Below are 24,588 nucleotides of genomic sequence, written 5' to 3'. Positions count from 1 at the left end.
TGCCCAGTTTTGCTCTGAGATAATATTCTCTCCTTCCTTACATTCTTCATCGCTCCCAGAACCTTCACCTCCAATTTTTCTCCATTTACACTTACATCCCAATTAACTTGTCCCTCAACCCTGCTTAATAGCCTTGCTCTTCACATTTGATTTTAACTTTCTCCTTTCATGCACTTTTCCAAACTCTGTCACTAACTTTTGCAGTTTCTCACTCAAATTAGCCACCAGAGCTGCATCATTGGAGAACAACAACTGACTCACTTCCCAGGCCCTCTCACCCCCAACAGACTACATACTCACCCCTCTCTCCAAAACTCTTGCATAATAGTAATGATAAACTTCAAAATGACCTTGCAATATCAACACAGTTAACTTCTTTGTTCAAGCAAACGTAACTTACTTACTTAGCCTAGGGCACACAAACAATCCTTGTCCAGTTGTTTATTGGACAGGTACATCACAAAGGAAGGGTTTGTGGTCTTAGTCCAATCATTGTTTTTGATGGTCTCACTTAAGGTTTAGTTTCCTTTGAAGATTTTTCCGTTCTTCTCTTAATCTGTTATAGCAGTAGTCCAACATATGGTTCCTCTATTGTGTAGGTATAGCCATTTGAAATACACATTTCTTCTCTCTTGAAATGCTAAAGGCCTCATCCATCTTAATCTTCTTTAGTTCGATGTGTTTCTTCAACATGTAATTTTGAAAATCATCAGATGGTCGACCAGACAACAATAGCAACTTTGCACTAGGATAGATCTTGGAAGCACTTGTTCATCAAGGCATCTCTTAAGGAATTCAAATCATAACTTCAGTTTGTGGGTCTTGATTAATTATTTGGGGTAAGCAGTAACAAAAGGGGAAACACCAGGCAAGCTTGTAGAAAATTAGCGGAAGAGCTGTGCGGTATCCATGTTGCAAGAGGTCAAAGTGGTGCTCATGATCTAGTACATGCAAACAAACCTCATGGAATTGAATACCCTTCATGGCAGCCATGAGCAACTGGGTCTACACCAGTCATTTCCCATCAGGCTCACATAACAGGTGTTAGTATTTTACAGAACCTCACTGTAGAAACGTGGAGGTATTATATTTTTATTTATTTTGCTTTCTCACTGTCTCCCGCGTTTGCGAGGTAGCTCAAGGAAACAGATGAAAGAAATGGCCCAACCCGCCCCCATACACATGTATATACATACACGTCCACACACGCAAATATACATACCTATACATCTCAATGTACACATATATATACACACACAGACACATACATATATACCGATGCACACAATTCACACTGTCTGCCTTTATTCATTCCCATCGCCACCTTGCCACACATGGAATGCCATCCCCCTCCCCCCTCATGTGTGCGAGGTAGCACTAGGAAAAGAGAACAAAGGCCCCATTCGTTCATACTCAGTCTCTTGCTGTCATGCAATAATGCCCGAAAGCACAGCTCCCTTTCCACATCCAGGCCCCACACAACTTTCCATGGTTTACCCCAGACGCTTCACATGCCCTGATTCAATCCACTGACAGCACGTGACCCCGGTATACCACATCGATCCAATTCACTCTATTCCTTGCCCGCCTTTCACCCTCCTGCATGTTCAGGCCCCGATCACTCATAATCTTTTTCACTCCATCTTTCCACCTCCAATTTGGTCTCCCACTTCTCCTCGTTCCCTCCACCTCCGACACATATATCCTCTTTGTCAATCTTTCCTCACTCATTCTCTCCATGTGCCCAAACCATTTCAAAACACCCTCTTCTGCTCTCTCAACCACGCTCTTTTTATTTCCACACATCTCTCTTACCCTTACGTTACTTACTCGATCAAACCACCTCACACCACACATTGTCCTCAAACATCTCATTTCCAGCACATCCACCCTCCTGCGCACAACTCTATCCATAGACCACGCCTCGCAACCATACAGCATTGTTGGAACCACTATTCCTTCAAACATACCCATTTTTGCTTTTTGAGATAATGTTCTCGACTTCCACACATTCTTCAATGCTCCCAGGATATTTCCCCCCTCCCCCACCCTATGATTCACTTCCGCTTCCATGGTTCCATCCTGCTGCCAGATCCACTCCCAGATATCTAAAACACTTTACTTCCTCCAGTTTTTCTCCATTCAAACTTACCTCCCAATTGACTTGTCCCTCAGCTCTACTGTACCTAATAACCTTGCTCTTATTCACATTTACTCTTAACTTTCTTCTTTCACACACTTTACCAAACTCAGTCACCAGCTTCTGCAGTTTCTCACATGAATCAGCCACCAGCGCTGTATCATCAGCAAACAACAACTGACTCACTTCCCAAGCTCTCTCATCCACAACAGACTTCATACTTGCCCCTCTTTCCAAAACTCTTGCATTTACCTCCCTAACAACCCCATCCATAAACAAATTAAACAACTATGGAGACATCACACACCCCTGCTGCAAACCTACATTCACTGAGAACCAATCACTTTCCTCTCTTCCTACATGTACACATGCCTTACATCCTCGATAAAAACTTTTCACTGCTTCTAACAACTTGCCTCCCACACCATATATTCTTAATACCTTCCAGAGAGCATCTCTATCAACTCTATCATATGCCTTCTCCAGATCCATAAATGCTACATACAAATCCATTTGCTTTTCTAAGTATTTCTCACATACATTCTTCAAAGCAAAACACCTGATCCACACATCCTCTACCACTTCTGAAACCACACTGCTCTTCCCCAATCTGATGCTCTGTACATGCCTTCACCCTCTCAATCAATACCCTCCCATATAATTTACCAGGAATACTCAAGAAACTTATATCTCTGTAATATGAGCACTCACTATTATCCCCTTTGCCTTTGTACAATGGCACTATGCACGCATTCCGCCAATCCTCAGGCACCTCACCATGAGTCTTTTTTTTTTTTTTTTTTTGCTTTGTCGCTGTCTCCCGCGTTTGCTAGGTAGCGCAAGGAAACAGATGAAAGAAATGGCCCAACCCACCCCCATACACATGTATATACATACGTCCACACACGCAAATATACATACCTACACAGCTTTCCATGGCTTACCCCAGACGCTTCACATGCCCTGATTCAATCCACTGACAGCACGTCAACCCCGGTATACCACATCAATCCAATTCACTCTATTCCTTTCCCTCCTTTCACCCTCCTGCATGTTCAGGCCCCGATCACACAAAATCTTTTTCACTCCATCTTTCCACCTCCAATTTGGTCTCTCACTTCTCGTTCCCTCCACCTCCGACACATATATCCTCTTGGTCAATCTTTCCTCACTCATTCTCTCCATGTGCCCAAACCCTTTCAAAACACCCTCTTCTGCTCTCTCAACCATGCTCTTTTTATTTCCACACATCTCTCTTACCCTTACGGTACTTACTCGATCAAACCACCTCACACCACACATTGTCCTCAAACATCTCATTTCCAGCACATCCATCCTCCTGTGCACAACTCTATCCATAGCCCATGCCTCGCAACCATACAACATTGTTGGAACCACTATTCCTTCAAACATACCCATTTTCGCTTTCCGAGATAATGTTCTCGACTTCCACACATTCTTCAAGGCTCCCAGAATTTTCGCCCCCTCCCCCACCCTGTGATCCACTTCCGCTTCCATGGTTCCATCCGCTGCCAGATCCACTCCCAGATATCTAAAACACTTTACTTCCTCCAGTTTTTCTCCATTCAAACTTACCTCCCAATTGACTTGACCCTCAACCCTACTGTACCTAATAACCTTGCTCTTATTCACATTTACTCTTAACTTTCTTCTTTCACACACTTTACCAAACTCAGTCACCAGCTTCTGCAGTTTCTCACATGAATCAGCCACCAGCGCTGTATCATCAGCGAACAACAACTGACTCACTTCCCAAGCTCTCTCATCCACAACAGACTTCATACTTGCCCCTCTTTCCAAAACCATGAGTCATACATACATTAAATAATCTTACCAACCAGTCAACAATACAGTCACCCCCTTTTTTAATAAATTCCACTGCAATACCATCCAAACCTGCTGCCTTGCCGGCTTTCATCTTCCACAGAGGTATATGAACATGAATACTGTGCATATGAACACACACTTTCATAGGACACATAATACCCTCCAACACCTAGGATTCAAACTCAAGACCTTTTTCATGGTATTTGGGAATGCAAACAGCTAGGCTATGATTGCCCCTAATGGGGAAATGATGATTTGATTACATGTAATCGAATACCCTTCATCTTACATCCTTGATTACATGTAATTGAATACCCTTCATCTTACATCCCTGAGCAGTGGGGTGTACACCATTCAAATCACATCAGGCTCAAAAGCATGTCCGGATGCTAACATGTTGATGTGAAAGTGGTTTTGTGACTTGAGGCTCAAGTGATTTTGGTTGAACAGGTGGTATAAAGCTCAGATAAAGTGCAACAGAAGTTTAGTGAAAAGTATCCTGAAACTCCTGCGCTAGATTGTAAAGCATTGTGGTGGTTAATTGCTAAGTTTCATGAAACTGGATCATTTGCAAACATGCTGAGGTCTGGCAGGCTGGCAGTAGGAACAGAGAACGTTCATATTGGATATTTTGGATTGCATAATGCGAGACCTGAAAAAGGTTGCTCATAAATTGCCACAGCAGACATGTCTCATATAGCAGCACACATAGAGTGTTGAAGAAGCAGTTGTACCTGCATTCTGCAAAATAACATCAGTGTATGAATTGAAAGAAAGAGACAGTGTCAAGTGTTTGGAATAGTGCCAGTGGTGTATAGATTTTATTACTGCCAATGGAGAGGGTATTTGGACCAAATTTTTTTACTAATGAGATATGGTTTCATTTATCCAGTTATGTTATCACCCAAAACACCTGCATTTGGTTGGCGACTAATCCGCATGAGATTAAGGAGACATTTATTACATGATCAGAAGATTGGTGTATGTTGTGCCATATCACAAAATTGGATCATCAGCCCCATATCCTTCAGTGATACAGTCAACTCAGAATTTTATTATAAATTGATCCTTTACCCTTCATTGGACATTTAAACAAAGAAAAATTGTCCATGGGTACTTGTGACAGGGCATTGCTGCTCCATATACAGGTTGTATCTCCATGAAGGTACTACACAGTATGTTTAGGGACATGATAATTTCAATGACATTTGGCCACCACAGTCACTTGATCTTACTCCCCCTGATTATTATCTTTAGGAGCAGTGAAAGGCACAGTTTACAAAAACACTCCTCACATTCTTCCTGAACTGAAGTCATCGCAGATTTCATCAGGAACATCTCTCTAATTGATTTGCCACATGTCTTTGCAAACATTATTAGACATGTAGATGCATATCTGTAGGTGCTTAGGTTCCATTTCTAACATTTGTAATTGGAGTATGGGAATCTACCTATCTCTCTATCTCTGATGCCTATTCCCTTCAGGAACTCTCGCAAGGGGGTAACCATAGCAAAAGTTTCCATAACTGTTGAACCCTAGTGTCACTTCTTAGCCTTTAGTGTCTTACCCTTAATGGGCAACTAGCAGAGTTCAACTCCTGTGCAGTGTTTTCAGAGGCTTCTACCTAATGTTCCTACCAGTTGCTTCTACCTAATGTTCTTGCTTAGTGTTCCAACCTACTACTTCTATCCAGTTATCTCACATAGTGGTTGTAACTACTATTCTACCCAATTTATCTCCCTAATGCTCCTATTTCACATTCCTATCAACTATTTCTATATTTTGACAATATTGCCATACACTAGACAATAGTCATGAAAAGATTGAAATTTTATTAACTAGATTTGCTTCATCAGCAGTGAAAGGGTTTGGTAATTTTTTCCATTGTAAAACCTCTGTGGCAACCTCATGATTCTGATTAATGCTCAGTCAGTTCCCGAAGAACCTTAAAGATCAACTGATGTTATATAATTTTTAGTTTTGCTTTTGCAACTAATTGTTCTTTTATCTACTCTTTACAGGTTACAGATCTGAAAGACCATGTGAAATTCTTTATTCAAGCTACTACATCATACTTCAAGAGCTCTGAGGCATCACTACGACGTGCTTCTGCCCTCTTGATTGGTAATGATTATATATTTTTGACTTATGATTTACCTTCTTCGTTTATAATTTCCCCAGGACCAATATCTATAAGAGTCCTGGCATTGCCTAGAACCTCTTTTTAGATGTTTCTTCCACTCCGATCACTACTTCCAGTTGTAGGTAAATGTAGACTCCTTTAGAATAAGAAGTTCTTTGATGAGACTGCACTTCCATTGATACAGCCTCATCAAAAGTGATTTTTCATGCATAGTGTAACCTTGAGTAGGCATAGTTCTGTAACACTTCATTTTTCCCTTTTATAGACATGGGAAGATAAAGGCAATTGCACATTTGAGGCCATAATGGCCATTCTTTCATACTTTTTTTTTTTTTTTTTTTTTTATACTTTGTCGCTGTCTCCCGCGTTTGCGAGGTAGCGCAAGGAAACAGACGAAAGAAATGGCCCAACCCTCCCCATACACATGTACATACACACGTCCACACACGCAAATATACATACCTACACAGCTTTCCATGGTTTACCCCGGACGCTTCACATGCCTTGATTCAATCCACTGACAGCACGTCAACCCCTGTATACCACATCGCTCCAATTCACTCTATTCCTTGCCCTCCTTTCACCCTCCTGCATGTTCAGGCCCCGATCACACAAAATCCTCTTCACTCCATCTTTCCACCTCCAATTTGGTCTCCCTCTTCTCCTCGTTCCCTCCACCTCCGACACATATATCCTCTTGGTCAATCTTTCCTCACTCATTCTCTCCATGTGCCCAAACCATTTCAAAACACCCTCTTCTGCTCTCTCAACCACGCTCTTTTTATTTCCACACATCTCTCTCACCCTTACGTTACTTACTCGATCAAACCACCTCACACCACACATTGTCCTCAAACATCTCATTTCCAGCACATCCATCCTCCTGCGCACAACTCTATCCATAGCCCACGCCTCGCAACCATACAACATTGTTGGAACTACTATTCCTTCAAACATACCCATTTTTGCTTTCCGGGATAATGTTCTCGACTTCCACACATTTTTCAAGGCTCCCAAAATTTTCGCCCCCTCCCCCACCCTATGATCCACTTCCGCTTCCATGGTTCCATCCGCTGACAGATCCACTCCCAGATATCTAAAACACTTCACTTCCTCCAGTTTTTCTCCATTCAAACTCACCTCCCAATTGACTTGACCCTCAACCCTACTGTACCTAATAACCTTGCTCTTATTCACATTTACTCTTAACTTTCTTCTTCCACACACTTTACCAAACTCCGTCACCAGCTTCTGCAGTTTCTCACATGAATCCGCCACCAGCGCTGTATCATCAGCGAACAACAACTGACTCACTTCCCAAGCTCTCTCATCCCCAACAGACTTCATACTTGCCCCTCTTTCCAAGACTCTTGCATTTACCTCCCTAACAACCCCATCCATAAACAAATTAAACAACCATGGAGACATCACACACCCCTGCCGCAAACCTACATTCACTGAGAACCAATCACTTTCCTCTCTTCCTACACGTACACATGCCTTACATCCTCGATAAAAACTTTTCACTGCTTCTAACAACTTGCCTCCCACACCATATATTCTTAATACCTTCCACAGAGCATCTCTATCAACTCTATCATATGCCTTCTCCAGATCCATAAATGCTACATACAAATCCATTTGCTTTTCTAAGTATTTCTCACATACATTCTTCAAAGCAAACACCTGATCCACACATCCTCTCCCACTTCTGAAACCACACTGCTCTTCCCCAATCTGATGCTCTGTACATGCCTTCACCCTCTCAATCAATACCCTCCCATATAATTTACCAGGAATACTCAACAAACTTATACCTCTGTAATTTGAGCACTCACTCTTATCCCCTTTGCCTTTGTACAATGGCACTATGCACGCATTCCGCCAATCCTCAGGCACCTCACCATGAGTCAAACATACATTAAATAACCTTACCAACCAGTCAACAATACAGTCACCCCCTTTTTTAATAAATTCCACTGCAATACCATCCAAACCTGCTGCCTTGCCGGCTTTCATCTTCCGCAAAGCTTTTACTACCTCTTCTCTGTTTACCAAATCATTTTCCCTAACCCTCTCACTTTGCACACCACCTCGACCCAAACACCCTATATCTGCCACTCTGTCATCAGACACATTCAACAGACCTTCAAAATACTCATTCCATCTCCTTCTCACATCACCACTACTTGTTATCACCTCCCCATTTACGCCCTTCACTGAAGTTCCCATTTGCTCCCTTGTCTTACGCACCCTATTTACCTCCTTCCAGAACATCTTTTTATTCTCCCTAAAATTTACTGATAGTCTCTCACCCCAACTCTCATTTGCCCTTTTTTTCACCTCTTGCACCTTTCTCTTGACCTCCTGTCTCTTTCTTTTATACTTCTCCCACTCAATTGCATTTTTTCCCTGCAAAAATCGTCCAAATGCCTCTCTCTTCTCTTTCACTAATACTCTTACTTCTTCATCCCACCACTCACTACCCTTTCTAAACAGCCCACCTCCCACTCTTCTCATGCCACAAGCATCTTTTGCGCAATCCATCACTGATTCCCTAAATACATCCCATTCCTCCCCCACTCCCCTTACTTCCATTGTTCTCACCTTTTTCCATTCTGTACACAGTCTCTCCTGATACTTCTTCACACAGGTCTCCTTCCCAAGCTCACTTACTCTCACCACCTTCTTCACCCCAACATTCACTCTTCTTTTCTGAAAACCCATACTAATCTTCACCTTAGCCTCCACAAGATAATGATCAGACATCCCTCCAGTTGCACCTCTCAGCACATTGACATCCAAAAGTCTCTCTTTCGCACGCCTGTCAATTAACACGTAATCCAATAACGCTCTCTGGCCATCTCTCCTACTTACATAAGTATACTTATGTATATCTCGCTTTTTAAACCAGGTATTCCCAATCATCAGTCCTTTTTCAGCACATAAATCTACAAGCTCTTCACCATTTCCATTTACAACACTGAACACCCCATGCATACCAATTATTCCCTCAACTGCCACATTACTCACCTTTGCATTCAAATCACCCATCACTATAACCCGGTCTCGTGCATCAAAACCGCTAACACACTCATTTAGCTGCTCCCAAAACACTTGCCTCTCATGATCTTTCTTCTCATGCCCAGGTGCATATGCACCAATAATCACCCACCTCTCTCCATCAACTTTCAATTTTACCCATATTAATCGGGAATTTACTTTCTTACATTCTATCACATACTCCCACAACTCCTGTTTTAGGAGTATTGCTACTCCTTCCCTTGCTCTTGTCCTCTCACTAACCCCTGACTCCACTCCCCAGACATTTCCAAACCACTCTTCCCCTTTACCCTTGAGCTTCATTTCACTCAGAGCCAAAACATCCAGGTTCCTTTCCTCAAACATACTACCTATCTCTCCTTTTTTCACATCTTGGTTACATCCACACACATTTAGGCACCCCACTCTGAGCCTACGAGGAGGATGAGCACTCCCCGCGTGACTCCTTCTTCTGTTTCCCATTTTAGAAAGTTTATACAAGGAGGGGAGGATTTCCGGCCCCCCGCTCCCGTCCCCTCTAGTCGCTTTCTACGACACGCGAGGAATACGTGGGAAGTATTCTTTCACCCCTATCCCCAGGGATAATATACATATATATACACACACACACACACACACACACACACACACACACACACACACACACACATACATATATATACATATGAAAAATGTAAGAAACAATTTAGAAAACAAACTTTTAGCTTGAAATGAATGAAAAAATTGAACGTCACATAATGGTTTTATCAGTTTATATCCTTTATGCTTCTTGCCACAGTATAACAGAATAGCTGATGCAGAATCTTGTATAAGCGCCCATTTTTGTTTTATGTTAGCCGAGATGGCATGAGCAGCTGAGGCCTTAGTCAAAGCCATCTCATTAATGCTATATAAAATGGATATGTTTGAAGAAATAGGGGTTCCAACAATGTTATATGGTTGCGAGGCGTGGGCTATGGATAGAGTTGTGCGGAAGAGGTTGGATGTGCTGGAAATGAGATGTTTGAGGACAATATGTGGTGTGAGGTGGTTTGATTGAGTAAGTAATAATAGGGTAAGAGAGACGTGTGGTAATAAAGAGTGTGGGGCCTGGATGTGGAAAGAGAGCTGTGGTTTCAGTGCATTATACATTGACAGCACGTCGACCCCGGTATACCACATTGTTCCAATTTACTCTATTCCTAGCATGCCTTTCACCCTGCTGCATGTTCAGGCCCCGATCACTCAAAATCTTTTTCACTCCATCTTTCCACCTCCAATCTGGTCTCCCACTTCTCCTCGTTCCCTCCACCTCTGACACATATATCCTCTTTGTCAATCTTTCTTCACTCATTCTCTCCATGTGACCAAACCATTTCAACACACCCTCTTCTGTTCTCTCAGCCACACTCTTTTTATCAACCACACTCTTTTTATTACCACACATCTCTCTTACCCTTTCATTACTTACTTGATCAAACCACCTCACACCACATATTGTCCTCAAACATCTCATTTCCAGCACATCCACCCTCCTCTGCACAACTCTATCTATAGCCCATGCCTTGCAACCATATAACATTGTTGGAACCACTATTCCTTCAGACATACCCATTTTTGCTTTCCAAGATAACATTCTCGACTTCCACACATTCTTCAACGCTCCCAGAACTTTCGCCCCCTCCCCCACCCTCTGATTCACTTCCGCTTCTATGGTTCCATCCGCTGCTAAATCCACTCCCAGATATCTAAAACACTTCACTTCCTCCAGTTTTTCTCCATTCAAATTTACCTCCCAATTGACTTGTCCCTCAACCCTGCTGTACCTAATAACCTTGCTCTTATTCACATTTACTCTCAACTTTCTTCTTTCACACACTTTACCAAACTCAGTCACCAGCTTCTGCAGTTTCTCACCTAAGTCAGCCACCAGCACTGTATCATCAGGCTAGATATATGTATATATATCTAGCCTGAGCAAGGTACCCATTTTAACAGCCAACCCCAAGAGGTGGATGAACAATTGGGTTGACTGTGGACTAACTGCCGCAACCAGGATTCAAACCAATGCTCTAAACCATGGGCAACCTGTGAATGTGTCACCTTGGGCCTTCCATAGCATTGCAAAGTCTCCATTGGTAATTATCAGGAACATAACTCCCCATAAACAATGAGTTTCAGATGCTTGCTTAACAACAGATTTTCAAGGAATGTAATCCCACTACTAAGTGGGTTCTCCTACTACCAGGATAAGTGTGGAAATCAGTTAGTTGAAGACACTGAGGTTATAGTCAGCCTTGTACAGCAACAACTTGCTAAGCAACATTTTACCATCATGACATTTGAGTATTAGGATACTGGCCAAGATATAAAGATAGAAGCTTATACATTTGTGACAAAAAATAAATGTTTTGTACCATAATTTTTTCCATTAAAGATGAAATATTGAAAGATACTTTTTATTTTTTTGGTCATTATGCATATATCAGTGATGTTACACCAAAATTATTTTGATTCCTATTTCACCCACTGGCAAAATATGTTTTGATTCATATCACATGTTCTGGCAGTTGGCTTTTAAACAAGATGTCATTGCTTTGAGCATCTTCACTTCAGTTTCACACACACTCATCAGAGTAAGTGTAACCATTTCAGTATGTACAGAAAAAAGTTAAAGCTGCTCAAGAGAGTGCTGGACACAAGGCTATCACTTTGAATGTGCTTAGAAGGTAGGATTTTTTTTTAGAAACTTATGACTATAGTGAAGCCCATGGGTCTTGGTCACTCACCTGGGGCACAACTGTACAACCATAGCGTTAGCAGAAGCATTCAGCTTCCAAAACATGGCTTTGGCCCTCTTTGATATTTTCTCTAGAGTAATTACAGAGAGAAAGATATGGAAGTACAGTTCACAGTGGATGACTTTTTCAAAAAATCAAGGAAAACCCCCTCTGTGTCAAGTTGAAAAAGTTGGTAAATCATGCTATTCAGGAGGGGACAGAGAAAGCCCTTGGTACCCTATCCTATCTCTTCCAGTAACCCCAAGTCCACCCCATCCTATTCATCTGTCACCTCAAGCCCTTATCACTATATTTTTTGGTAAAATTTTATTGCTTACCATCAAAATTACATAATGAGAGTGCAGTATATTGTTAAATTGTTTCATGCACAGGATATTCCATAATTAAGAGTTGGATATGTAAAACTTTTGCTCAGGAACACACCCTTCTTGTAATGGGTTTCAATTGCTCATTTTTTTTTTTTTTTGCTTTGTCGCTGTCTCCCGCGTTTGCGAGGTAGCGCAAGGAAACAGACGAAAGAAATGGCCCAACCCACCCCCATACACATGTATATACATACATCCACACACGCAAATATACATACCTACACAGCTTTCCATGGTTTACCCCAGACGCTTCACATGCCCTGATTCAATCCACTGACAGCACGTCAACCCCGGTATACCACATCGATCCAATTCACTCTATTCCTTGCCCTCCTTTCACCCTCCTGCATGTTCAGGCCCCGATCACACAAAATCTTTTTCACTCCATCTTTCCACCTCCAATTTGGTCTCCCACTTCTCCTCGTTCCCTCCACCTCCGACACGTATATCCTCTTGGTCAATCTTTCCTCACTCATTCTCTCCATGTGCCCAAACCATTTCAAAACACCCTCTTCTGCTCTCTCAACCACGCTCTTTTTATTTCCACACATCTCTCTTACCCTTACGTTACTTACTCGATCAAACCACCTCACACCACACATTGTCCTCAAACATCTCATTTCCAGCACATCCATCCTCCTGTGCACAACTCTATCCATAGCCCACGCCTCGCAACCATACAGCATTGTTGGAACCACTATTCCTTCAAACATACCCATTTTTGCTTTCCGAGATAATGTTCTCGACTTCCACACATTCTTCAAGGCTCCCAGGATTTTCGCACCCTCCCCCACCCTATGATCCACTTCCGCTTCCATGGTTCCATCTGCTGACAGATCCACTCCCAGATATCTAAAACACTTTACTTCCACCAGTTTTTCTCCATTCAAACTTACCTCCCAATTGACTTGACCCTCAACCCTACTGTACCTAATAACCTTGCTCTTATTCACATTTACTCTTAACTTTCTTCTTTCACACACTTTACCAAACTCAGTCACCAGCTTCTGCAGTTTCTCACGTGAATCAGCCACCAGCGCTGTATCATCAGCGAACAACAACTGACTCACTTCCCAAGCTCTCTCATCCCCAACAGACTTCATACTTGCCCCTCTTTCCAAAACTCTTGCATTCACCTCCCTAACAACCCCATCCATAAACAAATTAAACAACCATGGAGACATCACACACCCCTGTCGCAAACCTACATTCACTGAGAACCAATCACTCTCCTCTCTTCCTACACGTACACATGCTTTACATCCTCGATAAAAACTTTTCACTGCTTCTTACAACTTGCCTCCCACACCATATATTCTTAATACTTTCCACAGAGCATCTCTATCAACTCTATCATATACCTTCTCCAGATCCATAAATGCTACATACAAATCCATTTGCTTTTCTAAGTATTTCTCACATACATTCTTCAAAGCAAACACCTGATCCACACATCCTCTTCCACTTCTGAAACCACACTGCTCTTCCCCAATCTGATGCTCTGTACATGCCTTCACCCTCTCAATCAATACCCTCCCATATAATTTACCAGGAATACTCAACAAACTTATTCCTCTGTAATTTGAGCACTCACTCTTATCCCCTTTGCCTTTGTACAATGGCACTATGCATGCATTCCGCCAATCCTCAGGCACCTCACCATGAGTCATTTTTTTTTTTTTTTTTTTTTTTTTTTTATACTTTGTCGCTGTCTCCCGCGTTTGCGAGGTAGCGCAAGGAAACAGACGAAAGAAATGGCCCAACCCCCCCCCCCCCATACACATGTACATACACACGTCCACACACGCAAATATACATACCTACACAGCTTTCCATGGTTTACCCCAGACGCTTCACATGCCTTGATTCAATCCACTGACAGCACGTCAACCCCTGTATACCACATCGCTCCAATTCACTCTATTCCTTGCCCTCCTTTCACCCTCCTGCATGTTCAGGCCCCGATCACACAAAATCTTTTTCACTCCATCTTTCCACCTCCAATTTGGTCTCCCTCTTCTCCTCGTTCCCTCCACCTCCGACACATATATCCTCTTGGTCAATCTTTCCTCACTCATTCTCTCCATGTGCCCAAACCATTTCAAAACACCCTCTTCTGCTCTCTCAACCACGCTCTTTTTATTTCCACACATCTCTCTTACCCTTACGTTACTTACTCGATCAAACCACCTCACACCACACATTGTCCTCAAACATCTCATTTCCAGCACATCCATCCTCCTGCGCACAACTCTATCCATAGCCCACGCCTCGCAACCATACAACATTGTTGGAACCACTATTCCTTCAAACATACCCATTTTTGCTTTCCGAGATAATGTTCTCGACTTCCACACATTTTTCAAGGCTCCCAAAATTTTCGCCCCCTCCCCCACCCTATGATCCACTTCCGCTTCCATGGTTCCATCCGCTGCCAGATCCACTCCCAGATATCTAAAACACTTCACTTCCTCCAGTTTTTCTCCATTCAAACTCACCTCCCAATTGACTTGACCCTCAACCCTACTGTACCTAATAACCTTGCTCTTATTCACATTTACTCTTAACTTTCTTCTTCCACACACTTTACCAAAACTCAGTCACCAGCTTCTGCAGTTTCTCACATGAATCAGCCACCACCATGAGTCATACATACATTAAATAACCTTACCAACCAGTCAATAATACAATTGCTCATATAATGATAAGATACTTAGCAACAGGTTTTCCGTAAATGTAACCAGTTGTAACAGGGGTTAGGTGTATGACAAATGTAAATAAAGTCTTCTAGTGAAAGCCATGGGTCACTTTTCCTTCCTTTTGGCAAGAGAACTCTGATTTTGAAGCTAAATGGAATACCTTAACATCAGTAGAATCTATTTTAGAGACCAGTTCATCTTTATGAGTTGAACTTCCATTCCCCAGAGACCTGTGCTTCACATGGGAACAGGGAAAAGTGAGCCTCTCTGGGGCAAGAAGGGCCTTGATGATGCCATACTCTATTCCAACCACTTACAGTAATACATAATTGAATGTGATTTATACTTTTGATGATACCACTTGGAGGCAGAATTGGTCAGCTCCCCCATGTCTGATGATTTCTTAATTTAGGCTTGCTTGCCCGATCTTGTCTTTCAGTATGCTTTCATTAGAAAAGTATGATCCAGAACAGCAGTAGTTTTTATCAAGGTTCCAGTATTTCTTTTAGTTGCCCTTAAGTCCCTCCTTCATTTAGGTACACTCTCAGATGCTTTCCCCCTTTCCTATTTTTTTTTTTAATCATTTCTTGATTTTGGACAGCAGTAAGCCTGGGGCACAGTCATCAGTGAGGATATTCCCTCAAAGGCCCAGTCCTCTGTTCTTAACGCTACCTCGCTATCGCGGGAAATAGCGAATAGTATGAAAAAAAAAAAAAATTTGCATTTCATAATTGGTATATAATTGCACTTGTTTTAACATGTCACTGTGTGTTTTATCACTGCAGGTAATCTGGTGTATCACTGTGAAAGTAGTGACGAGCTAGGTGTATCAACAGTCAGCCATGGCCTACTGTACCTTCTACGTGATCCAGATCCCTCTGTAAGAACTGCTGCTGCAATTGCAATTCCACTTCTCTTCCGGCATAATCAGCTTTTGTAGTGTTATGGGAATAGGTAATATTGTAATACAGGGTTTTTCATGTTAGTTGCATGAAGACCTTGTGTTGATATTATTTTTCACTTTATCCATGAATGTAAAGTGAACTAGTCATCAAAAGACCATAATAAGCTTATCAAATAAATAGTCGTTCAGCTTCATCAAATTTTGCATTAATATTATAAAGAAGTATATAGGTGTTACCAGACTCTACCTGCATAAGGTTACAAGTGAAAAGTCCCCTTGACGAGGCTGTATCACTGGAAGTACAGTCTCATCAAAGAACTTGTCACTCCCAAGGAGTCAACATTTCCCAGCTTCTGGAAGTAGTGTAGCCTTTGGCTGCAGGAACTTTTAGAAAGGTCCTGGATGACACCAAGACTTTCATAAAATTGGCTCTTGGGGTAATTATGAATGAATGAAGATGTATATGTATGATAACTTCTTATTTGACTGTTTGATTGTTGATAGTACTTTTATGTAAAATTTCCTCATTCTTTTAAATATGCACCTAGTTGATATCTTTGAAATACTGTTGTAAAATTGGTTGTTGCTGATATTCATATGATTATTGGTATATGTGTTCAAAAACAAATTTTCAAAGATATATTGGTATGTGTGTTCAAAAACAAATTTTCAAAGATTGCTGATAGGCTGTGGACTATTATTAACAGATAACTAACAATTCTGAAAGTCAGGAACTGACATCATTTGCATATCACCTATTCACTGTAGTTGCACGGTTGCACAATTTTATTCCCGAGAATATATGTTTGCTTGTTGTATAGTTCAGAACATGAACAGCACTATATTAATTTTTGTTATACATGCTAGTTTAATGCATTCAGCTGTCAGGGACATAGTTTATAGGGAAAGGCAGTATACTGTATATTTGAATACGATTATTTTTTGGTTATTGTAAATTATGTTTTATAAGTGATGTGTTACTCTCCATCAAACAGAGCCGTAGCAGCTCTACGAGTGGTTAAGACACAGTTTATCCTCTAAAAGTATCATATGAGGTGTATCTATGAGAATTTAACTGCTTCAGCCTTCATAAGACTCATGAAGCCAGGGGATGCATGTTCAGAGCTCGAGCAGCTTGCTGAGGTGAAGTGGCATCAAGTCTTATTTATTTCAATTGCTCACTGGTACTTTTTGTGCCTGCTGACTGTTGCTTTTCATCATCTTGCAGCTTTTCGGTCTTCATAGATGTCAGATTGGTAATACTCTTCTATTTGAGAGTTTTGAAAATGAATTATAGGTACTTTGTTGTCCCTTAAGAACATGGAAACTCTGGTGTCAGGTGATGGTCAGCCTAACCACAACTTTTAGATTTTCATATTTTATATTTTTTCCATATATTTTTGTTATTTAAAGACATTTTTCTTTTAAACAAGCAAATATAATAACAGAAAGTCAAAATGACCTCAGTGGAAGAGTCAACATTTTCCAGAGCAACATGTGGACCACAAGTCTAGATTTGAAGGATACCCATTTTATCATGCTAATTCATCTCATGATGGAAAGTTCTTAGCTTTCCAGGCAAGCAGTAAACCTCATCAATTAACCCTTTTGGGTTAAGTATAACATAAAAGATTTTTATGTTAATTTCAGACCCCTTCCATAATATCACTAAAGTGGTGGTGCTAGTTAATCTCAAAAGATTATCTGATAACAGATTGAATTGCACCTGATAGCTAGAGAATGGATATGAGCAAAAGTGCCTTCATCTGTTCCTGGCATTACCTTGCTAAAGGGGGAAATGGCAATCAGGTATAAAAAATAAAGATTCAAAACAAAAACGTCAAGCTGTCACTTAGTCAGAAAGCAGCTTTGATTGTTCCACATTAGATGTTTACTTGACCTAGAATCGGTCAGGGTGCTCCCGCGCAGGTTCCCTTCCCCCTTTAAGTGGTCAAAGCTTTAACTTGTTTATTTTACTAGTGTTGGGATGAACAAAATAGCATCTAGATGTATAAGTAATGTACAGATGTAACAAGATGTACATGTGTATGAGTGTTATACATGTGTGGACACCAGAGAATTTGGGACCATTGCCAAGTTACAGCTGGACCAAGAAAAAATTTGCATATAAACCAAACTTCAAGGGATGTTTATGCATCTGTGATCCAGTTTCCTCAAAAGCAATTTGGTGACTCAGGCCATGACAGACAGATTTCAGTTTTGCAACAGAATTTCAAAGAAAATAGAGGAAACAGTGATACCTTAGATGAAAGCCAACATTTGTCAGGAAAAAGCAGAGGCTATTATGTGGTCTTTTATGCACATAATTTGAACCTTTAGGTGATGCATACTTATGGATGAACAGTGTGATGTGGAAACCCTCCCAAATCCTGTTGTCCATAATGTTGTTCAAATGTGCCTGAACTGTTGTGGAAGGCACTCTTCACAGATATGGACCCCCAGTCAGAGGGATTAAAGAAATAGTTCCACCTTTTTAAGGAAGGTAGGGTGAGTCAGACAGACCAGGAGAGTTGCACTAAATCGTGCCTAACTACAAAGTGAGACCTACATAGGTGGCGTAAATAGCATTACTTCTTCCTGTCTTAGGGAAACACATGAATCATGCATGGATGTGTTTAATGGTTGAGTAAAGATTGGCTATTGAATTGAATAAGTAATATCATTTTATAAAGGAGGACTCGTGACTTTTGTTGTTTCAAGGTAATTAAAATAATGTAATAGTCATGACATTAGGATGTTTGCAAGCCAAAACTGCAAATTCTGAGAAGAGGGCTTCAAAACTATTTTTTTAAATGTATAGGGGATACCCAATTTACGAACATCCAACTGAAGGATACATGAACTTATGAAAGAGTTCAAAAAACAATATTTAATTCAAAATCCAACATACAGTGAATTACTCATACTTCTGAAGAGCAAAAATACTTAAATGTGCGTATTTTTCGTTAAGCATTGCTCAGTGTGATGTTCTTAGTATGTTTGCTTCAGAATACAATATTGAGTACATTATTACTGTCAGGTATAGGTATTTACTCTAATTTTATACATATCTTCTTATTTTCCAACTTATGAACAATTCAACTTACAAACGGTCAGGGACGTAACCCCCCTTTCAAAATATAATTTTAATGGATGCAGTGATAGAGATTTTTTTTTCAGTATCATTACCCATGTTAAGTACTATTTTATCAAAGTACAGTTGTAAAGGGATTATGTCAGGTTGAAATGAACAAAATCACATGTGTGAAAGAAAGCTAGTGAAGTAAAATATTCTTTGGCATTTTCACTGTCAGATGAATCCATTACTATTACCATATACTTCCTCAACAAGATCAAGGCAAATGGTTCTACTGTGTGAACCTTTATCCAATGCCTGCAAAGTACCACTAAGAGATAAAGTGACAGATAATAGAAATGCTAGTGTAAGGAATTGTTCAGCCTTCATAGTTTGCACATGATGCAAATTCGAACCTAAGAAAGATTTGTTGGCCAAACTGTGATTGCTTGGACTCCAGAAAATTAAATAAGTAGGAGGGTGACTGCTGCCTGATGCCAAACATTCACAACATTTGTCTCTAATGGGAAAGAGTAAATACTTCATAAGCCTGAACCTCAGATAAGGGCAACACCAAATAACACTGATGGAGGATAACCAGAAAACAGCATTTAGACTGAAGGATTTGTCAGCATCATTCCAGAGAATTTTAAATCAAGTGCTCATGGACCTCAGTGGTTGAGTTGGATATGTGTACATAGATGACATAGTGGTAACAGGAAAGGCCTGATTTGGACATGTAAAGCACTTGGAAATGCAAAGTAGACTTTAAACAGCAAAGTTGTCCCAGAAACCAAAAAAATGTTGCTTTAAAAAGAAAGCAATACGAGTATATATGTGACCCAATTTGTGAGGAAAAGATCAGACCCCAGGCAGCTCTGCAGTACTGCTTGGATCCAAACCATGAATGGAATTACAATCTTCACCTGTCAGATTATTATCCTACATATATAGAAGGAATTTTGGGAGTAGCCAAACCTCATATAGAACTTACATGAGGGAAACATGATGTGAAGCATTGAAAAAATGATAGCATGGATCAATAGAGTGAAACAGGCTTCCTATCATTCAAAGGAAAAATTAGCCATGGACCTCCTATCCCGATTTTAGCAAATAGTTTTTGCATTTTACAGAGAAAGGCTAGAAGCTTTAAATTTGCCCACCTTGTTAGAAAGAAGAGTGATGGGTGACCTTATCATAACCGTCAAGTTTTTAAAACAGCCTGATGATGAAGGTAGAAAGATGTAGGGATGCAACAACCAAAGGACATTTGTGAGAAAGTACTGTACTTTTTATAGTATGTAAGTGGTGGATCATCTGTTCCTGGCATTACTTCTTTAACACAGGAAATGGTGATCAAGTATGAAAGAAAAAAGATATTTAATGCAGACAGCATGCAGAAATTTAAGAAGGGAGAGAATGTTCAAGAAATGAGGTCCCATGTGCATAAAACTCCCTCTGAATACAGCACAAATATGTAATTACATATGCAGATGACTATACAATAGGGGATGTTGCAATAGGCCAACATGCTGGGCTCACTCAGACTGGTCATATTTCAGTAGGAGGCTGACTTCTACAGAAAAGAATTATAGGGCCTTTGAAAGAAGAGGCATTAGCCATTACATATTTGACTCAACACTGATTTGGGATACATGATATGTATTCTGACAGACCATCTGCCATTAGCTTGTTTTTCTGGTTTTCAAAGGAAAAGAGCCAATTGGAAGAATAGCTAAGATGGTTCATAATGCTCGGTGAGTGTGACTTAATGGTAGATTATACTCTGAGAAAACTTTATGTGGTATGAAACATTTTACCATGCACCCACAATCAGAAAGAAGACTGTGATGAGATGATAGTGGCAGTTGACTGCCATGAAGAAAATGCAGTAGTTGGGTAAAATGATAAAAATACGTGAACAAAAGAGAAGATAAGTTGGAATTTATGAGAACTGCTAGAAACACAGAATGCCCTCTTCATTTGCAAGGAAGATGTATGTACCTGCAGTGGGACAGGGTAACCCTGCTCAAGGTTCCCATTTTCTGTAGATCATGTGATTATAACAGTATAGGATACAAATAAGCAAGCCAGAGTTCCTATGGAGAGGAGTTATGTTGGATGGTGGTAATGGAAACATATGGTGGCTGTGTTGGAGTTGGCACATGGCTTGCATGCTGTAGGCTATGGAGGGTTCTGTATGACTAGGCTAGGTTGAATAGTTAACATTCTGGCCCCACATGACTGAAACTGTAAGAGTACCGAGAGAGAGAGAGTTATGTTGGATGGTGGTAATGGAAACTCATATGGTGACTATGTTAGAATTGGCACATGGCTGGCTATGAAAGGTTCTGTATGACTATGGCTAGGTTGAATGAGTTAATATTCTGGCCCCACATGACTGAAATTGTAAGAAATTTTTTAAACTAATTGGTCTTAGGGTTACCAACTAAGATGTTGCCATGATGGCAGTGCTAACTCAGTAGGACTCACTGTACACCTGGCTTACATTGATTTCATTGTTGTCATCAGCGTTCATCTGAGACTTATTTTAACCATGACAAGTTTTCACATTAACATTTCTAGTTTTCCTTTTTATTTATGTATTACACTTGATCACTGTTTCCTGCGTCAGCGAGGTAGCGTCAGGAAACAGATGAAGAATGATGCATCCACTCATACACACATGTATATACATAAATGCACATACACATACATCTGCATATACATATAAATATATACACATGTACATATTCATGCTTGCCTTCATCCACTCTAGGAGCCGCTCCACCCCACCCCACAGGAAACAGCATCGCTATCCCCTGCGTCAGTGAGGTAGCCCCAGGAAAACAGGCAAAAAAGGCCACATTCGTTCACACTCTCTCTCTAGCTGTCATGTGTAATGCACCTAAACCACAGCTTCCTATCCAAATCCACGCCCCCATAGACCTTTCCATGGTTTACCTGAGACATTTCACATGCCCTGGTTCAGTCCACTGATAGCACATCAACCTGTTTCATAATTCTCCTCATACTATATTAAATGCCCATTCGAGATTCCAACATTTTTGTTCTGATTATATTATTGGTATGCTCCATGGCACTCTTGTGGATTTAATGACTGTTATCTTCCTTGTTCTATTTTTAGGCTTAATATGCTTTCCACCATTTTGTTATCCCATGTAGGATACAGAGTTTGTTTTTTTTCTCAGTATTTCATGACAGTTCATGGGTTCCATCCACTCAGTTTTGGAGGGACATTTGTTTAAAGCACAGTGCTATGAAAACTACATTAGACTGAAGGTCTTCCATCATCTTAACACTGTAACATAAACTCATCAATTTTTTCTTTCATAATTAATCACCTTTTCCCACGTTAGTTAGGCATCACCAGGAGTTATCAGTGAAAAGGCCCTCATTAACTTACATCCGTTTTTGTGCTGTCATGTGTAATCCCCTGGAAGACAGATATGAAAGAAAGCCAAAACCCTTTAAAGGATTTGTAATGACCAGTCCCATGAGGAATGCAAAGATTTTTACCAAGGTGGGCACCCCCAGCTATGTTACCAGACTCGGCTATGATGGGTTTACATATCACTCCATAGGATTCCAGATTTTCCTCCCACTGGAAGTAGCACAGTGTCTGGCTATAGGAGCTGCTGGAGAGATGCTGAGTAACACCAGGACTATTTCTCAGAAATTGGTCTTGGGGTAATTGAACACACTAGAAGGGGGTATGGGAACCTTTGGTCATGGGGTTTGTCACCTCCCGAACTGCTGGCACAGGGTTAGGCGATCCTGACTTAATAACCTAGCAGAAATTGGTATACATTGAAGATGAGTACCACCATAATGAGTTTCCATAAAGGGACATTACCAGGAGGCTATGTAAGGACTGCCTTTAGACATACATCTTATGACTGTTCCCTTCCCCCAAGTGTATTATTGATGCACTAGTCAGAACGTGGGACCTTGGAGTTTGTCATTCCATTCCCTAACAGTGAAACAAGGTTACATCAGCAACAAGTGTCTCCATATGAAGCAATCAAAGCCTAACTGATTCCACTATAGGAAACCCAAATAAATATTGCAAATACTTCCTAAATTTAGATAGACTATATCTGGATCCTGTTTTCTTAGTTAAGTACTAGTGCAGTAGTCAGGGCAGGGAATCTTTGGCCTTGTGGTCTGTCTTTGCTTCCCCTACCAATGACAGGTTTCCTTGATGATCTGGACTTAACTGAGTCGAGTAATACATCAACAACCATTACAGTTTTTGGTACCAAGGACAATCGAAGCTCCATTTAGTTTTTATGCTGGAACAGATTCATGAGGTATTGCAAGAATTCCTTTGGGTTGACACTCTCCAAACTGGTTCTCGTATTGCATCATTGGTATTCAAGCTGGGGCAAGGTCTCGAGATCTCTTTCCCTTCTTTACTGAAGACAGATTTCACAGTATATGTGCATTAACATCATTTTTGTGTCTCATTGTTTTGACATGAGAATATTTGATTACCTCAAAATCATTAAATTTCATTCTTATATTCCTAATAGTAGAATATTTAGATTATTCATATACCATACCAGGTTTCTTTATGTAATAATTGGTATTTGGTTTAAAATTTCATTAATAATGAAAATCCTGCATTACAGTGCTTAATATGTATAATCCTTTTGGGTATGAAATAACATTGCAATGGAAAGAAGCTTCATGGTAGTCGAATCTGGGATCCAACGTTTGCCCATGACTGGTGAAAAAGTCCTGTTTGGCTTGATTCCAGTGTTTGACGGTTGTAATGCATCATTTGTCCATGTGCAATTTCAAACTGGGCTTGCTGCTGCCTGGTGACTTCCTTATAGGCCACCCTTTGGAGAAAAGCTCCCTCAGGGAGTGAGGGTTCTGTGATAAGGTAATATAAGATAAATTATAGTAAATTTTAAAGCTTTTTAGAACTAAGTGTGCTTTTTGTAAGTTGAAAATCTCAAAATAAAAGCATTTGTGTGTTTTCCAGTTTTCTGATTGCCTTTCTTGTATGTCATTTTAAGGTATTGATTTGGTATTGTGTGATTTATATATTGCCTTTAAATGCAGAACACACAAAAACTTCAAAATATTTGTTAGGTTAGTTATGTTATGATGAAAAATTTCTCTACCACTTTTATTCTTTGTTTTATTCATATTTGATGCCTACATTTGCAGCATTCCACTAATTTTTTTTTTTTTTTTTGCTTTGTCGCTGTCTCCCGCGTTTGCGAGGTAGTGCAAGGAAACAGACGAAAGAAATGGCCCAACCCACCCACATACACATGTATATACATACGTCCACACACGCAAATATACATACCTACACAGCTTTCCATGGTTTACCCCAGACGCTTCACATGCCTTGATTCAATCCACTGACAGCACGTCAACCCCGGTATACCACATCGCTCCAATTCACTCTATTCCTTGCCCTCCTTTCACCCTCCTGCATGTTCAGGCCCCGATCACACAAAATCTTTTTCACTCCATCTTTCCACCTCCAATTTGGTCTCCCTCTTCTCCTCGTTCCCTCCACCTCCGA

General features: G+C 40.6%; 1 protein-coding gene across 2 annotated transcripts in view; it reads left to right on the top strand.

Moving 5' to 3' along the window:
• Positions 1 to 16,912, top strand: part of c11.1 (maestro heat like repeat family protein c11.1) — a 148,941-nt gene extending 132,029 nt beyond the window's left edge. The window contains exons 24-25 of one of the 2 annotated variants that reach the window (XM_071686051.1): positions 6,011 to 6,113; positions 15,825 to 16,912. In XM_071686051.1, the coding sequence (XP_071542152.1) occupies positions 6,011 to 6,113; positions 15,825 to 15,979 (258 nt within the window). In that variant the 3' untranslated portion in view covers positions 15,980 to 16,912. The remainder of the gene's footprint in view (positions 1 to 6,010; positions 6,114 to 15,824) is intronic. The other variant, XM_071686050.1, reaches the window with a different exon arrangement.
• The last annotated feature ends 7,676 nt before the right edge of the window (positions 16,913 to 24,588 follow it).

The sequence above is a fragment of the Panulirus ornatus genome, chromosome 41 (assembly GCF_036320965.1).
Source record: "Panulirus ornatus isolate Po-2019 chromosome 41, ASM3632096v1, whole genome shotgun sequence".
NCBI lineage: Eukaryota > Metazoa > Arthropoda > Malacostraca > Decapoda > Palinuridae > Panulirus > Panulirus ornatus.
Note: the sequence above shows the minus strand (reverse complement) of the source record. Positions and strands in the feature narration are given on the sequence as shown.